General features: G+C 35.0%; 2 protein-coding genes across 2 annotated transcripts; both read right to left on the bottom strand.

The window, feature by feature from the left end:
- Window positions 1–1,295: 1,295 nt before the first annotated feature.
- On the bottom strand, window positions 1,296–2,565 carry LOC121256938 (zinc finger protein GIS3-like). The gene has a single exon (XM_041157746.1). The coding sequence runs from the start codon at window positions 2,347–2,349 to the stop codon at window positions 1,603–1,605; it is 747 nt and encodes a 248-aa protein (XP_041013680.1). The 5' UTR covers window positions 2,350–2,565; the 3' UTR covers window positions 1,296–1,602.
- A 6,448-nt stretch (window positions 2,566–9,013) lies between these two features.
- Window positions 9,014–16,585, bottom strand: LOC121257893 (chaperone protein dnaJ 15-like). The gene is made up of 11 exons (XM_041159158.1): window positions 15,999–16,585; window positions 15,244–15,367; window positions 12,353–12,435; window positions 12,169–12,280; window positions 11,987–12,091; window positions 11,753–11,803; window positions 10,541–10,630; window positions 10,317–10,425; window positions 10,062–10,210; window positions 9,923–9,976; window positions 9,014–9,537 (listed from the first exon to the last, which is right to left on the bottom strand). The coding sequence occupies exons 1-11, from the start codon at window positions 16,139–16,141 to the stop codon at window positions 9,322–9,324; spliced, it is 1,236 nt and encodes a 411-aa protein (XP_041015092.1). The 5' UTR covers window positions 16,142–16,585; the 3' UTR covers window positions 9,014–9,321.
- Between the last annotated feature and the right edge of the window lie 1,380 nt (window positions 16,586–17,965).

The following is a 17,965-nucleotide window of genomic DNA, read 5'->3' as shown; positions in this document are numbered from 1 at the left end:
TCTATAAATATTATAACTCGTTTGGATTGAAAGATGAGATGAGATGAGTTGAAATTGTTTGTGAATAGAAGTAAAATTTGTCATGAGTTAAAATTTATAAATAATAATAAATAGTAATAAATATAAATTTGTCATCTAAACTCATCTGAATCCAAACCGGCTGTTGGGGCAATGAAACAGCCAAAAGCAAGCTTTATCTTTTTTATAATGGTTTCATGATCACATAAGGTACTGGTAGCTAGCTAGGTGCATGCATACATGCTTGAAAGCAGTACCAACTCGATCTAGCTAGCACTTCTAAACTTCACTTTCCACCGAAAGAAGGAATTACTAATATTTTTGGGAGTACCGACTTGCCCTAGTTTTGACTGTTTTCATCATGATCTAGCTGTTTTATATAAACTCGTGAATAATTCTTGAATTATTCATTAAATATTGGCATGAAAATGATTATTTTTTATCAAAATTAATCTGTTTTCATCGCAAATATATAATCCGTCACAAATATTTATTTTTCTTGTAGTAGCCACGTGTGTTTGCTTGTCATGCATTATTATGATTATCTTGTTTTCATGCTTACACTTGGTTTATTCAGTTGCTGATTAATTAATAAAGAACACATTTAATTATTATTATTAGAAGCTCGCCATTGCTCCCAATAATATAATTGAACTCTTAATATAATGTAATAGGCCAGAAACAACAACCGAATTTTGCGTTTCATGACTCAATATGCATGATCCGTGCATTAATCGATTAACTGCTGAACTTAAAACTGTTGGGCATGCAAGAGTATTGGGCTCCATGTGAAATTAACATCGGTCCCACGGCTTCTTCACCTCCAAGTCGATACAATACAATTAATATAAGGGTGGAAAGAAGGCACCAAAAAACTAAGTATATAACATATATATCCACATATATGTAATATATGTTAGTTGGAATTCGTGTAGACAGACCAGAAACACTGCAATATGGGTTGATAAGTACATTCTTGGTACAATAGTGCGATCATACCAGTACTAATGTATCGGATCTATAAAAAAATCTTATGTTAAATTTCAACATTAAATTAACGTGCTTGGACGATTGTAATATTAGGATGGATGACTTTTTGGAAAGTATAATCCTCCCTTTAAAAAGACGCAATTTTAGAAAAAAGAAAAAAAAAAAAAAAAGAAATGATACATAAACTTTCCTTTCCATTCTCTGAACTTTATAGGTCCAAAAGGAAGATAAGATTACACACAGAAATCTCCTTGCTTTTATCTTTTCTCTCTCTCTCTCTTTCAGAACAATCAAATGGAGCATTAGATCGAATTGGAATAAATAAACAAGAGAAGAATGAAAATTGTTCAAATGTCCCAAACTCTCTAAAGCAAATGACATCTTTAATTTATAGAACAAAAAAGTGCAAAAATTCAAAGCTCTCACTCTCCAAATCACTTTCTTTTAAAAAAAGAAATTAAATAAATAAATAGGGAAAATATACAATATCTGGCTTGGGGAGATAAACATGGCTGAGATGAATGAAGCGACCCCTTAAGCCAGCTTTTAAACGGTTTGTTGACTCTTGACTATCTAATTAAAATCGAGTCGAAATCACGATGCAGCCGGGGCAAGGCTAAGATGCAAGTCCAAGTCCATTACGTGGTCAAAAGTGGGCCCACCATCCACTTTGGAGAACCTACTCAATAACGGCCCATCAGGACTCCCATGGCCTCGGGTTTGTTCCACCTGCAAGCCCATCTTGAATGACGACGAATCCCCTACGGCACCAGCGCACAACAACATCCCTGCACCTCTCCCTCGCGTACTACTGGTCGAGCCGGTCGCCTTACTACTACTACTACCAGTACTCGTTGTGAACATGCTCCCGTGCGAGACGTGGAACGGCGGCGCCGCGCGTGGAACGTAGAACCAAGATGGGTGAGCCCCCGCCGCAGCTCCAGCCGGGACCACAACGGTCCCAGGTGGGGCCAAGAGGTGCGGTGGCGGCGCAAAGGCTGATATGATCGGGTTACGGAAGTACGATACGGCTGCGTTTCGCGAGGCTTGCAACTGGGCACGCTTGAGCTGTTGTCTCTCTTTCTTGTGAGCGTTCTGGTGGCCGCCGAGGGCTTGGGAGTTGGTAAACTCTCGGCAGCAGTACTGACACTCGTATTTCCTGTCGCCGGAGGTAGGAAAAGCACCCGAATCCGGTGGGGTACTCTTAGAGGAGTCCAAAGGTTCATCATCTTCTGGGACGTTGAAGCCAAAGAGTTTCAAGCTTAAGCCTGAGCTGCTACTAGTGTTGGTGGGAACATTATTGCTTGGTTTGGTTGGGCCGTAGAGCTCTGCCATATGCATTTGTACGTGTTTTGAACACACAGAGAGAGAGAGAGAGAGAGAGAGAGAGATGGGAAATGAGGATGAGGATACAAGGGAGTTGTTGCATGTGCGGGGGGGTTTATATACAGATCAGTAAAAAGGACTTTCTATAATGTGTAAAGAAAGGGGAGAGACTAGAGAGAGAGAGAGAGATGGTTGCAGACATACATACAAAGGAGAAAGTGTGCAATTTTGGGAACACGACCAAGAACAGTACTTCCGGGACCCCAGAAGGAATATTTTACCATCCCACCGATTCTCTCTTTCCATTTTTTTTTCCCTCTTTTATTTATTTATGGTTAAATCGTCAGATTACCCTGATACGAGACACTTGATTTGAAATAGGGGGCCCATTTTGGTCTGTTCCTTTCAAATTTCAACTGATAACCAATTTGATGGTCAATAATTATGCATCGGAAAACGTACAGTTTAATGAAGTAGTAATGGGCATGCATGGAATATTATGATCAGGAGAGTATGGTATATATATATATATATATATACATATTAAAATGACAATGATTGGCTTTGTCTACTGTGGGAATTAAACCCTCCATCGTTTCTGTTTTGCAACTATCTATCCTTATCATACCTGCATGCATGTATAACAGTCGTTGTTAGTTCAAAACTAGGGCACTTTAACAGGTTGGCGGCAACATCGACAACAACTTGATCGGTCATGAATTAGCTGTTGATGAACATACCTAATCAATAAACATGGGTGAAATAACTCACATCGATCATCTAATGCTACCATGATAACATTCATCCACTCCAAAGTCTTATCATTTTTCCTACATACACTAACAGTACTACTAGAGTACTCTAGAGAGAGAGAGAGAGAGATCCAGATGTATATTAATTAGTGTTTTTTTTTCCTTGCTTACTAAGTTGGGGATCAACTTATTACAATTAGGTGAAAAGATAATGGATGTTGTGGAGCACTTGATCCTTTGTTGTATTTTAAATAAATGAAAAAGCAAGAATTTAAAAAAAAAACTCAGTTGATCATGACAAGTCCTGGCCACTACATGCAGGACACATTTCCAATTAGATGAGTTATTTATTGGTTGAGAACCCATGATCTTCCATTAGATGAATCAGCAAGTAGAGACGTTATTGGCCTGAAAACTCAAACGTATATATAAACGTAGTAGTGGAGTGTGGACCAAATCCCCCATTAATGAGCAACCGTACTTGAAGCCCATGCCCCTCTTGATCCTGACTGCAACTGCTAAAACAATTCCCAATTCCATTTATTTTTCTCGGTTACTCCTTAGCTCTTTCCAATTTGATTTTCTAATTTTAGACTTTAGTCTCCCGGCCGGCCCCCCCTCTCTCTCTCTCTCTGACATAAAGTCAAGAGCATCCATGCATGCAACAGTTTCACTGTCTGTAGGGTCCTAAATTGAGAGATCATGCAAAGAATTCATGAGATCTAACATTGTCAGTCCCGGCCACTAGTCACTTCCGCATGCATGGCCCACGTGTCACCATCGCATATCTAATAACAGATACGCATGTCTCAAATTCCAACCCCCGCCCCTCTATATCTCTCTTACTGATCTCATGATGGCAGTTCTGTGTATCAATTAGTCAACAAGGGAATTAGCTGGGCTAGAAAAGAAACAGACTTAGCTTGTCTGGAAGTGCATCGAATGAGATCAAAAGGGCATCATATGGATGAATGTTCAGGTGTGTTTACAACTTAGGGTTCACACCCCACCATCACGCACGTGTTCATGATGATGAATGATTGTTTAGCTAGGATGTTTGCGTGATTCACGTTGAGTTTCAATCTTATTGGTTTTCTGTGATCTTTGGGAGAGATTTCTCCGAATCTTGTAAACTACGAGTGCTTTGGTTTTGTAATCTCCCACTTAAAGAGCACAATAATTGTATGTATAAATTGACCTTGTTATTTCAAAAGCTCTTTCCAATGCATTCATCACAACCCTAAACATGACCCACTTTGTTCCCTCTTTCTCATGTTTGTTCCATTAAAAGCTAGCCTTCAATTCTCACCTAGCTAGTCAATTTTTCCCATGTATGAAAACCCTATCATTTTTCATGAATTGGATGGATGGTGGTTGGAGGTGAAATATTTCATTCTTTAATTTGGATCGTTAGATTGCACAACTTATCATGATGATGAATACCACTAAATATGAACAGGGGTTTATATATATATACACATACATGCAGAAAAGAATGTGTACGTGTTGATCGATGTGTACATGAATTACCACAGATATATAGATGAATCAAATATACTCAAATTGTCAGTACATGAGGAGATAGCCAATTACTAGCATGCAGTCCGTTAAAGGACTGGATCGATCTACTAATTATAATTAGTTTCATTTTTCAATCTTTTATTTGTATCTAGTTTTTCCTGTAATACCTGATCAACTGCATGGGGAGTTTATAAATCAGGGTCCTCAACCCTACTACTTTTCTAACTCTAGCTGTTTATGTGCCCAAACAGGGGGAAAAAGAATATGAGAAATCATATATACTCAAGCTTAATTGTTAACAATGGAGGCCAGCACATAGTTGAGGAAAAAGTTCGGATAGAAATTGTTCCAGATTTTATAGTAAATAGTCTGGGTTTGGATAGAAGATGTATGCAGGAAAGTTATATATGAAAGTTTGAGGCTTATTCAAAATAAAAAAAAACAATGGCGGCCAGCAGTTGATACATATCAGTTTTTAGATTATATACATATGCGTGCTTAACTAGTAGTTATGGGATGGCATGCATGTGGATTTTTAATTTCTTACATCTTAGCTAGCTAGGGTTCCCATAATAATAGATAGAATCAATATATTGAAATGGACAAAGCACTTTTGGATCTTGATCAATAATAATGAAGAGTGGCATGCATGGGACCAGATGCATCAGTTAACCAAGTATCTACGTACTCTTATATATATGGATATATATATATATATATATATATACACACGTGTGTATTTGGTTTAGACGGATATATAAAAGAAGAAAGTACAGTAAGATCATGAATATTGATCACAGGTTAAATATACGAACAATGTTACATATAGTCGTAGAGTGAGTAAACGCGTGCAGTTGCTTTGAAAAAGAGTTCGGTCTACTATTAAAATATTTTTTTTTCATATAGGTCACATATATATACTTTTTAAATGATTGTACGATACTTACACACTCACAATTACAACTATCATTTCTCTAAATATATAATATATAAGGCTTTAGGGTTTTATTGCAAGTTGGAGCTAATTAATTAAGGGTGCGGCTACTATGCCGCCCCATCTTAACCGCTAGGTATACCGCCGAGCATAAAAATTTTTTTTTTTTTTTTGTTCACATTTTTTTAACATATTTAAATATATATAAAAAAATAAAAAAATACATCAATATACTTAAAATCACTTTCTTAATCATTAAATAAAAAATAATAATAATAATAATTTTGACCAATAATCAAATAAAGATGTCATCTTAAGGCGGCATAGTAAACTTCTTTCCCATTAATTAATTATAAGGAAAGTCCCAATTTTGGAACATCTTGGTTTTTTTTTTACCAATATAGCCTACCTAGGTTGTACCAAATCCATAGCATGCAATAGGGTTGGTACGTAGGTGCTAAACCTAAGAGCTGGATGCAGTACTTGGGCTAGGGGAGCAACATAAAATTTGATTCAAAACACTTTGGTTATAAATAAATTATATAAAAATAATATGAATTTATATAATTATCATATTATAAAATTATGATTATTATAAAATAGATATAATAGATTAGATAAATTCATGTTAATTTATAAAATTATTTTGTATAATTTTTTTTATAAATATGACAATACTCAAAATTAAGTAAATATAATATTTATATAAAATAAAAATTAAATTTTTAATAATAAAACATATATATATATATATATATTTTTTTTTTCCTTTTGTGAAAGGAACGACATTATTTTTGAATAAATTCAGGTAGGGCCCTTATACAGTGATGAAGCACTTTGGGGCCACATATTCGTGGTTGCTTGGTATGAGGCAATATGGTCCCACATGAACACCTAACGCCCTATATATCTCTATCAATCAAATATGGAAGAATCTAATTAAGTAGAGTGTTGAGAGAATTGTCCAATCTCATGACTTTCCCAACAAGCTGCTAACAACTGTCTCCTTAACAATGGATATTTTTTTTAGCTTTTTGGTAATTAGCTTTGTAATGTTTCCACCAATGCATCTTAATTTCTTTGTTGTTGATTGAAGTGATCATCCCGATCGATGTTATCGTTTTAAGATAGATCGAATCGTGATTAATTATGACCAACCTCCAAGTTGTGCTAGTTGCTTGCTCATATATCGAGGGAATTTAACCACTCATCATCAAATATAATAAATTATCACTTAAAATATGGATAGCTACTTAGATTACATTAATATTTAAGATTAATAATTGTTACGTACATAAAGAAATTATATAAAATAAATTTACAAATTGACGTGATTTCATGAAATCTTTTAGATCTATTTTATAATAAAAATAACTTTACAATATGACATATCACATCAAATGACATCAGTTTATAGATTTATTTTTATAATCTCTGTGGTAAAAGTATTTTTCTTTCAAGAATATTATCCACATTCATTTAAGTAATTAAACCATGATGGCTATGAATTCCATCAAAATTCTAAAATTCAAAAAGTACATATATATATATATATATGTTCAAATAAATCATGATGTGCTCGGACTTTGGAGTCATGGGAACTCAATTTGGTAAATAAATGAAACAAAGTAAATGTGCTCAATTGGCTTGTTAATGAATTAAGATCAGACACTCGGATGTTTCCATTAATACCCACAATATTATTTCTATTAACCCATTATCTGACCCTCAAATGTTTTCCCTTTTCTTCTAATCTTTCCCACATCATGGCTTGTGATCATGATGTGTTTGGATTGTAGAAATTAACAAAGAGTAATGATGAACAAGGGGGAACAAAAGTAGTCATACGCGTACGTATGTTCAAGATCTGAATTGCTTTCGAATTTTCGTGATCAAAATATTATTTTTGTACAAATTTCTTCATTAATTAGTTCCTCCTGATCCATAGCTAATTGTTCATGTCTTATAATAAGAAAAGGTTTAAGCGTCACTTCCTAATCTACATATATGTTGTCTTATTTTAACAAAGCTATTGAGCTGAGTTGAGTTCTTTATGAATAGTAGTGAGTTGAGATGGTAAAATGAGTTTTGTGGGAGCCACCTAAGATGAGTTAAAATGTGTTTTGATATTAAAATAAATTTAAATATATTTATGAGAAGTTGAAAAAAGTTGTAGGTCCTACGTTTAAAGAGGTGTTGAGTTGAAAAAAATTATGAGTTCTACGTATAAAGAGGTCTTGAATTGAGTGACGTTTAATAGGAATTTGCTAGGTACAGGCGGTTTGACGTATCAAATTGCGTACCAGCACTCACATAATTTTTTTTTTATTACAAAAGTAAATAAAATAATATCTTACATTTAACATTGGTACGCAATTTGGTGCTTGAAATTGTTTGCAAGAAGATTTTTTCCGTTTTAATAATTTGTGAGTTGTGTGTTTGTATGTTGGACTAGGCCTAAATTTTTAAACTCAACTCAGATGAATTGAGATGAGTCCAATTTCCTCCAGAATCCTGGGGTCATTGTCCCTTGAAAAAGTCCAAGCAATTCATGCAATATGGCCCTAATTATAAAGACATCGATCGAGATCAAGAAAATTAATGACTCCAGCACGTACGACTTGCATGAACATTACTCTATCAATTCTCATGAATAGCCTCGATCTTAATGCATGCATTTGGCTATGATAGTGTTGGAACAGTTTGCTGAATACTGACTCCTGAAGGTCAAAACCAATTATCAGTCCCTGCACAAAAAAAATAATAATAAAAAAAAAAAAAAAAGAGAGGGCGAGAAAATAAGCACGAGCTTGCGGCCTGTGATTTCATGAATGGCTGAGGAAAACTCCTATGCCTAATTTGTGGAGTTAGCCCTGGGCGGAGGACCCCTAAGGCCCTAATGTTCTTGCCTCCTTTCCTGGCACTACATGTCGTATGCCCCCTTCAATCCTTTCTATTCTATCTTCTCATATTTAGACAGTCCACTTCAACTCGACTCGACTTGACTCCGTTAAAACTTTGATAGCGTCCTAAGAATTCATGAACTATTCCGTCTTGTCCATGAATTCTTAGTAGGCCATGAAATTACTCCGAGCCCATATACCTCACACTAATCATGTTGCCAATACCCCTCTTGGTCGTCAGTGGCGAGCCTCTCCCTGAAAGAAAAGTTGATAATCTTGAACAAACTGTCCATCGGTGACGTGCTTGCCTTCATTATGTGCTCCATCTCCTCCCCGCACCTGTTTTGCAAATCTTTGAGATACATCTCAACTAAATTTGTTTCCTCTCTATGGATCAGGACTCGTATTTCCCATCGCCCCATGGTCTCGTATTTCCCACTTTTCACATATTCAAGATTCCTTAATGTAAACGAGTTAGAAAATGATATATTGGAGTGAGAACTCATTTCTTCGTGCACATTATCATTAGCAGAGGAGAAGGGTACTTCAATTCTTCGTGCACATTGTCATTAGCAGAAGATGCTTCAAGGAGTGAAGATTTCATTTTTACAATAAAAACCAAAGAGGAATGAATCGACTCTTCCTTAGTAGCATCATGAATACAACGGCATTAATACACATACCTTTTAAATCTCAAATGTTTTTACAACCAAATTGTAAAACCAGGAACGGAAAACCTGTGTGGGGGAGCTCGGAGAAAAATCGAACATGGAATTCAATGCAAGCCTTTGTAAGCAGCAAGCTAGACGCCCAAACATATAAACGCAAGGATGGATATTCAAGCACTTGAATAATACAGAATAAGCCGAACACCTTCTCAACCAAACTTTTTATTGAACCATTTCCTTTTGGCTGATTTATCCTTGCCATCTGAGCTTCCATCTTCCCCAGGACTCTCTGCCTTTGAATCTTCACCAGTAATTTTGCTACTACTGCCATTACTTAAATTAATGCCACTCCCACTACCATTGGCTACTCTTGCTACAGAGAATGAAGAATGGATATTGTCTCGCTGTTTCAGAAGCTCATCAACCTGATTAATGTGCCAAAATGGAGATATTAGAAGACGAGTCAGCGTATTTAATTATTTGAACAAAATGATTTAAAGTTTACACATGAAAAGTAAATAAAGATTCCATGTGTATCTGAAAGTACAAACATTTTAGGTGCTAGAGTGCAGCACAGGTTGTTACTGAGAAACAAAAAATAAAAAAAGAGAATGACATCCAATATGAAGTCATTCATGCTATGGCCTCCCCAATTAACCCCCAAAAGAATAAAGATGGTCCCATTAGCTTCCTATTATACTAAAATTTGCAAGTGTGTCGTGTTAAGTGTAAGGACCAGTGGGCAAGAAACTGGAGACAATAGCGTAAATTAAAATGCAGTTATGAAAAAGAGGAATATATAAAACTTACAGACAGCTTTTCCTGGTTGTATCTATTGGTCACTTCTTGAAAGCGTGCCAATGCCTATAAAAACATCACAAGAAAATTGTATGAACAGGCTATTACCAAATACCAATTATAAACCATAACTAAAAGGCAGGATCTCCACCTTTCTGTATTCCGTCTCAAATTGGCGTAGCTCATTTCTCTTTCTTAAAATCTGAGCCTCGATATCCTTCAGCTTCTCTGTTGTGTCCTCAAATGACTTCGTACAAAGCGCCTCAATCGTATAGCTAGCAGTCTTAAAAAAATTGTCTCCTGAACAAAATTCAGAGTAGGTAAGCATAACAGAATAGATGAACAACTCTAATAGACATGAAGTAATAAAGCAAGATGATGAAGGGACATGATAATAAGTTCACACCATAAACAGCAAATATGTGAGTTCCGGCTTTTAGTTCTGAGACCTCACAAGGTTGAAGGCCTTCCAACCTTTTAAAGAAAGCGGCTTCAGGGTCCTTAGCCATTGCTAACTGCACCAACAGGATTCACTCATCACTTTTTCAGAAATGACAGGAAGGAAAATTTTACCCACATCCCTGCCCAAACCAATATGATGATGATGATGAGGTTGCAAAGTTTGCATACCGCATTCACAGTTGAATCCATTCTGTACACTTGAAAATGCAAAAAGTACATCCCTGCAGATGTCACCTTACCAGTCTTCTCACTATCTTCCTGTGCAAAGAGAGAGATACAGTATCTCAGGTTTACTGAAGTAACCAACCTTGAGAATCAATAAATGTCTGAAAAAATGGATGTAGTTCAATTGCGCAGATTTTCAAGTATTGGATTGGTATTGATAAAACAAAACCTGGAAAAAAAAAATCCTTGGACACCATTCTAGGCTGTTTAACGGAAACTCTTATGAATTCAAACATTGAAATATCTTGCATTTCTCTCTCTCTCTCTCTCTCTCTCTCTCTCAAAAACACACACACATGTACAGCAACTTCACATTCATGATCTCCCTTTTCACTCCAAAATTAGAATGAGAGAAGTATGGTGAACACGATTTGCTTTGTTTCTTCAAACATCAATTTCAAACACCAGTGCTCATCTTAATTTGTTGCAATCCACAGTTCATCAAGCTAAACCTGCCCATTAAAACAAGAACCTTTGGATGGATCCCTTTGGAGAAGAATGCTGAATCTTGGAAACTTAATAAATACCATGGCTCTACAACATCCCTTTAACCAGCTTGTTTCACTTTACCTCTTCAAAGTCTCAAAGTTATTTCAAACATGTGTTGCGAAAACCACAACATATAATTCCATACTATTGGCCTATGTGCCAAAAAAACAAGCACCAATTTAGCATATATTCACAGCTCTACATGCTTCAATTCTATTTCACAAATTTTCCACTTACACAAAGGAATAACAAGAAGCATAAGAAAAATATAAGGGGAGAAGATTCAGTATTGTGTCAAACACTATTTTTTTTGGCATCTTGTATTCCAAAATAACATGAGTTGAATGCAGGCATTTAAAGTTATATGACCGAACTCAAGTTCCAGAAAACTCAAAAGTGCTGGAAATGCCAAAGAAAACCAGGTTGTGTCAAGCGAGTACTGAGAATGCCTCCATACTATGAACTTCTGTATTAAACTAGAGGGATATCATATAACAACAGAAATCCAAACACTACATCAACATGAGATAATTTGAATGCGTCTTCTTTCTCAACTTTCCAAACAAATGGTGCATATAATTTAGAACAAACACAGTAAATAAAACAAGTAATGGGATAAATGATAGAAAACTGGGTTGAAAAAGCACCAAATAAAAATATATATACCTGTAATGCCAAGCCGTAACCAGCATTTGCATCTTGTTCAAAATAGAGTAACTGGAAAATCAATATCTTATGTTACAATTTGAAAGAATAGTACAGAGAAAGTAGATCCAAAGATAGACAGACAGGCACACAGACACATAGTGACAGGTTGAGGGCTGAAGGGGGAGAGAGACAGAGAGATGTCCCACAGTCATGCGAAAGTCTACATGATCTTATTGACAAATTCTTTCAAACCTTGAATTTGCTCTGTGCAGATGAGGTAACTCTTACTACAATCCCAGCCTCAGCTTGTTGCTCATTGATTGTTACACCAAAGAAGTGGGCACATTGCTTGTCTACCTGCAGCAGCATTCAAAAATCAGCAAAGGAATGACACCTGAGAGTATGGCCCCATATAGCATAAACTGTGTAGGCACCTTTCCACTAACTGCTGTTCCAATTGGGAGGGGTCTGACTGTAACAGTGCCATTTAAGGCTTCTTCAAGAACATTTGCAGAAATTGTAGTCTTAATAGGGACACCCAGCTTGCTATAGACAAAATGAGAGGTTATTAAATCCCAATGACCCTGACAGCTCTTAGAATAACAAGTAAGATATTACCTGAATAAAGCTGCAAACATTGTATTGACAGTACCAAGATTAGACAAGTCAATTTCCATATCCATGCCATCAGCGTCAAGAGCCTGAATAATTTAATGACTAAAATGTGATAAAAGATTAAAAATGAATTCTAGCGGAAAAAATAAATGAGGAAATAAAAAGAAAACTTGCAAGAACAGAACCAACTGGCTCATATGCATCATTAGATCCATAAGGGCCTAGAAACATGAAGTGAAATCATATAGTCAAATGAAAACCATACATGGAATTAGTGAATCCTAATAAAATGTTGTTGATATACATGCTATACTCAAAGAAAATAGAAAAATGGAAGTGATTACTTTTATTAGCAAACATGACATTAGGATTTGTTTGAGATGGTTTGTGTGTATTTTTGCGATTGGGTGCTTTTTTTATGGCCCTTTGGTGTTGTTTGAAGGTTGGTGGATTCAGACCAGAGCTGGATATGGTTTTTGTGGTCTTTTTCTAACCATATTAAAGCTAGGGTATAAGGGGGGAGATAGTCTTGGCTATGGTGGTAGGCTGGTAGCCAATGTGTTCAGGTTGTGGCTGTGTGAGATTTTGGAGATGGTCCTGGCCTTGTGGTTAAGTGGCATGGTAACAATTTTCAGTATAAGTGAAAGAACTAAAAACACTTCTTACATCATTTTTCAGAACAAATTTCTATCCCTCGTATTCATGTCGATGTCTGATACCCATGTTGGTATCCACATATTATAATCCTTTTCATAAATTTGTGGTTATTTTCTATGTATTCATTCTTTCCTCTCATAAGTAAAATGAAAATTTCATTAATATGAATGAAGTAGTCAAAGCCCATGTACACAGGAAAATTTTATTATGTATTCATTCTTAACCCTTCAATACTACAATTCTTTTTTTTTAATAAGTAGGTAAAGTATTCACTACACAGCATTGTATTCATTCCACACCAATGCGAGGGATATCCTACTAGTTCGCCAACTGTCAATTTCTATAGTTTCAGGGCCCAGCACAGAAATTTTCAATCTTTATCCCCCTAGCTTTTCTTTTTTTTTTCTTTTTTTTGATTGGTAATCAATAAATTTTATTCATAATAATAGGCAAAGCCCAAGTACACTGGGAGTATGCATGAGAAGTACCTAACTAGAGTTTACAACTGAACGTAGAAAGTCATGGACATTTAGTCCGTTACAAACAATGGCCCCCACTCAAGAAAACAATGTTTTAAAGAAAAAAACTTTCATAGTCCGTTACAACCAATGGCCCCCACCCAAGAAAACAATGTTTTAAAGAAAAAAACTTTCAGCTCCTCCATTGTTCTCTCTTGATAGCTTTAACATATAACCTTTTATAAAATACTTTTATTAATGACCAAAAGGCATTGTAAAGTACACAAGATATAATTTAGAGATACAGTACCTTTTGGTTATTAAAAAAAATATCTTCTATCTAATGTATAGCCTTTGTGTACTTAACAACGTCTTTTGGTCATTAATAAAATATCTTATAAAAAGGAAAAATGTTTGGTCTACACCAAGATCTTACAAAAGCAAACTTACAAACTAACATGTCTCGATGTGGTACATTAGATTGTAAGGCACTTTTTAATATAAAGTATGTCTAACGAATCTCATCAAACCACATCATTATGTAATTTTACTTTTGTAAGAACTGTGTGTAAATCTAATACTTCTAAAAAATTTATATATTAAAGCTACCTAGGTAGAAAGAGAGACCTGACCAGGAAAAAATACATTAGCCACACCTAGGTAGAAAGATTACAAAGATTCAAAAAACAAATCCAAAAAACTAAAGATTACGGCCATCAAATGATACAGAGAACTAAAGAAGGCGTCCTTTAGTTCCTCCATATTCTTCTCAATATTCTTGAAATTACAATCATTCCTCTCCCTCCAAGTGCACTATGTGGCTACCAAACCAACTTTCCAGCAAAGAACACCAATTCGTCGAGTACAATTGGACAAAGAACATGGAGGAATGATCGTACTTTCGAGAACACCAGTTGTTACTACCTTGTGAACACCAACTTTATAAAGAGTACTAGCTACTTCACAAGTGATCAGTTTCCCATCTCTCTTGCACATGCAACACTAATTTATCACTATTATTTGTCACTTCCTAGAGGTTTTCCAGTGGGAGAATTTTCCATGGAGCTGCGTCCCAAGCAAAGACCTTCTCAGAGGAGCTCTACTCCTCCAAATGCTTTTCCGTGGGAAAGAAGACTGTTCATTGGGATACAACGCACAGTAAAACAATTTCAGTTCAAACATCACCCTTTTGGATAGGGCCCAATGCATTTTGTCTTCTCTCCCATGTCTTATTCACACCAAGTACGATTGGAAAAAGAAATAGGCCAACAAGTCCAACTCCTCATCGCACGCTACTTTCATAAAATCCACTTCTCAATGATTATTCCATCCAAATTCCGCAATGTTTTTCCCACCGATGCATCTTTTCCCTAGAATATTGACTAAGACAGGGAAGGCCTTCTTCAGAGATTGGGCTCCACATCACACATAGTGCAAAGGACTTATGTTATAAATCATCATTTCCTTCTAATTAACTAGGTACAACATTTGCTTAGGGGGAAAAAACTAAGCACAAAATTTCCATCAGTTTTTTTTGTAAGTAGCACAACATTTCCATCAGTAAACAAACAGAAATTTTGAATGGAAATATAAGAAGTCATTAAAGGAATGACTAAATTTTGAAATTATTCCAGAATTTACTGTAGTTAATGTTACTACTTCCTGCCAACACTTTCACAGGCACACATGCACTTAGACCACTCACATGCATGAACGCCACTGTCGCCACATTACTTCCCAGGAAGGAGTATATAATAGAAAGAGAAGAAAGAAACGCACCTCAAACCCTGAACTGTCATATTGCCTTTTCTTCTCAGGGTCAGATAAGATGCTATAAGAATATGCAACCTCCTTGAAAAGTTCAGAAGCCTCAGGATTGGCGGCATTCTTGTCAGGATGATACCTGTCCAATATTGGAATTCACGTTCACATCGTATGCAAAAGCTCAATTGGATAAGCATCTTCATCACCGGTGAAAAAGTTATTGAACGAACTCAACTGAGCACTGAAGTCATAACACCACATTTAGGAGAGAGGTAGCATTTTAAAATTGATGTTCAACACATTTTATCAAATGGGCTTTGTTTTTCTAATCTATCCAAGAACAACAGAGTAACAAGGGTAGCATTTTTTGTTTGAATCAAATGATGAATCTATCAACTTGAACGATGACGTTCATAAAAAAAGGAAATAATAAAACATCAACAGCTTAGCAGCAGAACCGCTGGTATAGGAGTGGTTGCTCCGTAAATTCATCTGCCACAAACCTCCCAAAATTCATTTCCGAATTTCTAATCGTGTTATCGTGTTCTTCAGAATAATAACCTCATTGAGCTAGAAACTAAGATTGTAACCAAACTTAATAGCGCATATTATCAAACTCCCAATCATAAGTTCCTATGCAATACCATGCTGGGCCAACCAGAATTTCCAGCACCGGAAACATATTAAAAAAAAAAGAATCAAGAATAAACCATAAAAAAGAACAAAATAAATAAATAAATCATAAAAATATTGAAAGAAGCGAATTTCACTTGAGAGCAAGCTTCCGATACGCCGTTTTGATTTCCTGATCGGTGGAATCCCTCGAAACGCACAGTACCTCATAGGGGTCTCTCCGATTCACTGGGGCCGAAGGTCCTTCCATCTTCGAACCCGTCCCCATTCCCTCCCTCATTCACCCTCCGTTTCTCTCTAATCAGAAAGTCCTATCTTTTCCCGTCAGTTGCTCCAATCGTAGAATATTTCCACTAAAGAAAATAGGAGTTTACGACCGGGAAAACAAAAGTCAAAATTTTCCAACAAAATACACGCAATTCAAAGCATCATTGGATCGCTGAACTTTCTCGGGAGTTTGAAAAGACGGAAACTGATTATGTAACATCGAGTAGCAAAGATCTAATCGAAGCGAGATCTAATTGCACAGATTAAAAAAAAAAAAAGGTGGATATAAAAAACAGAGATAGCTCTAGGGTTTAGGAAATCACGGAAATATAATGGAGGGAGCAGATCTGAATATTTTCATTTTCTACTTCTTTTTCTTTTTCTTTTTCTTTTATCCTTTTTCGTTCTTTTTTCTTCTTTTTTTTTTTTAATTTATTTTCCTTTCCCTCTTCGTTAGTTCGTCCTTTTGTTTTTCAATCTACTTTATTTATATATTGTCCTTTCAAACTCTCAGTGATATTACGTAATTTCAGCTACTCTATTAGTTTTATTTATAATAAGTATAAATTAGTCTAACAAATTGGGGTTTGTCAATACCCAATTGTCATTATATACATCACTCAGCTCTACCTTTTTTTTTTTTTTTTTAATCTTATGAATATCAATTTTTGTTTTTTTTTTCTGAAAATTATCTTGTTTTCTAAAAGTGAAAATGAAGAGAATCTCTTAATTATTTGATTCTATTAATGCTTGACAAAAAAAGAAAATGGTATTACTTTAAGAATGCTGCAATTTAGACTATTACATATAAAAATAAAAATAAATTTTGAAATTCATACAAAAAAGGTTGATTATGACCTGTTCTGGCAAGTAACTTCCTGTTTATGGTTACAAATTGTACCAGACAAAACACATCTTGGAAACAAAATAAATAAATAATAATAATAATAATGGTGGGGGGTCGAACTTGCTTTCTAAGGAGGATTCAATCAGTATCCTGATTAATGTACTATTCCATACAATCTCACCTACCATTCCTCTCGTCTTTTCTTTAGTGAAAAACTCTACACCATTGGGTCACGATTTATATATATACATACAGGCAATTTTTAATTTATGGGTTGAGCATTGTTGGAGAAAAGCTCTTGACTTAGGAAGTGATTAGTCATAATTGGAATATGGCTATTTTGATATATATATATATATATATATATATATATATAATATATATATAGAAAAATGATTTATATATATAATCTTAAGATGTGCAAGTCATGTGCACATTCTTTGAAAAAAAAAAAAGTAAATGTAATATCCACATAAAAAATAATTTTTTAATAATGAATTCATTCTTTTTCAAAGAAAATATACACGACTAAAACATCATAAAATTATATTTAATATTACTTTTTTTTTAGAAGAGATCTACACTTTATTGTATGGTAATTATAATTTAATTACGAGTTGAGTTGGTGCGTAAACATGTAATTTATTGTTAAGATCATAATTGTAATTATCAAAGATTCAAATATATAAATAGTGAATTTTGTTACTCATTATCCCCATACACTACACACCACACTTATTTTTATCTATTTTTATTTTTATTTTTCCTAAACTAATTGAATTCTTCTACTCATCATCTACCACATATTTGATAATAGAATAAAATAAAAAATTATGTATAGTATATGGAGATGATGAGTAAAATTTTTCATAAATAGCTTTTATACTAATTGATGCGACAAGATTCTATATTAATGGTGTATTTAGTAACCCAAAACAAAAAGGTCTTGAATCACGTTCACATGTTTGGAATCTGTGCATGCAGAGATTG

The sequence above is a fragment of the Juglans microcarpa x Juglans regia genome, chromosome 3S (assembly GCF_004785595.1).
Source record: "Juglans microcarpa x Juglans regia isolate MS1-56 chromosome 3S, Jm3101_v1.0, whole genome shotgun sequence".
NCBI lineage: Eukaryota > Viridiplantae > Streptophyta > Magnoliopsida > Fagales > Juglandaceae > Juglans > Juglans microcarpa x Juglans regia.
This window is presented reverse-complemented; position numbering and strand designations above follow the sequence as displayed.

Excerpts from the sequence above, each read along its gene's own strand:
- LOC121257893 (XM_041159158.1), bottom strand. The coding sequence starts at position 16,141 with ATGAGGGAGGGAATGGGGACGGGTTCGAAGATGGAAGGACCTTCGGCC. Across the intron at positions 12,436-15,243 it reads ATGACAGTTCAGGGTTTGAG|GCTCTTGACGCTGATGGCAT; the intron begins GTGCGTTTCTTT and ends TAAATTATTCAG. Across the intron at positions 9,538-9,922 it reads ACAACCAGGAAAAGCTGTCT|GTTGATGAGCTTCTGAAACA; the intron begins GTAAGTTTTATA and ends CACATTAATCAG.
- LOC121256938 (XM_041157746.1), bottom strand. The coding sequence starts at position 2,349 with ATGCATATGGCAGAGCTCTACGGCCCAACCAAACCAAGCAATAATGTT.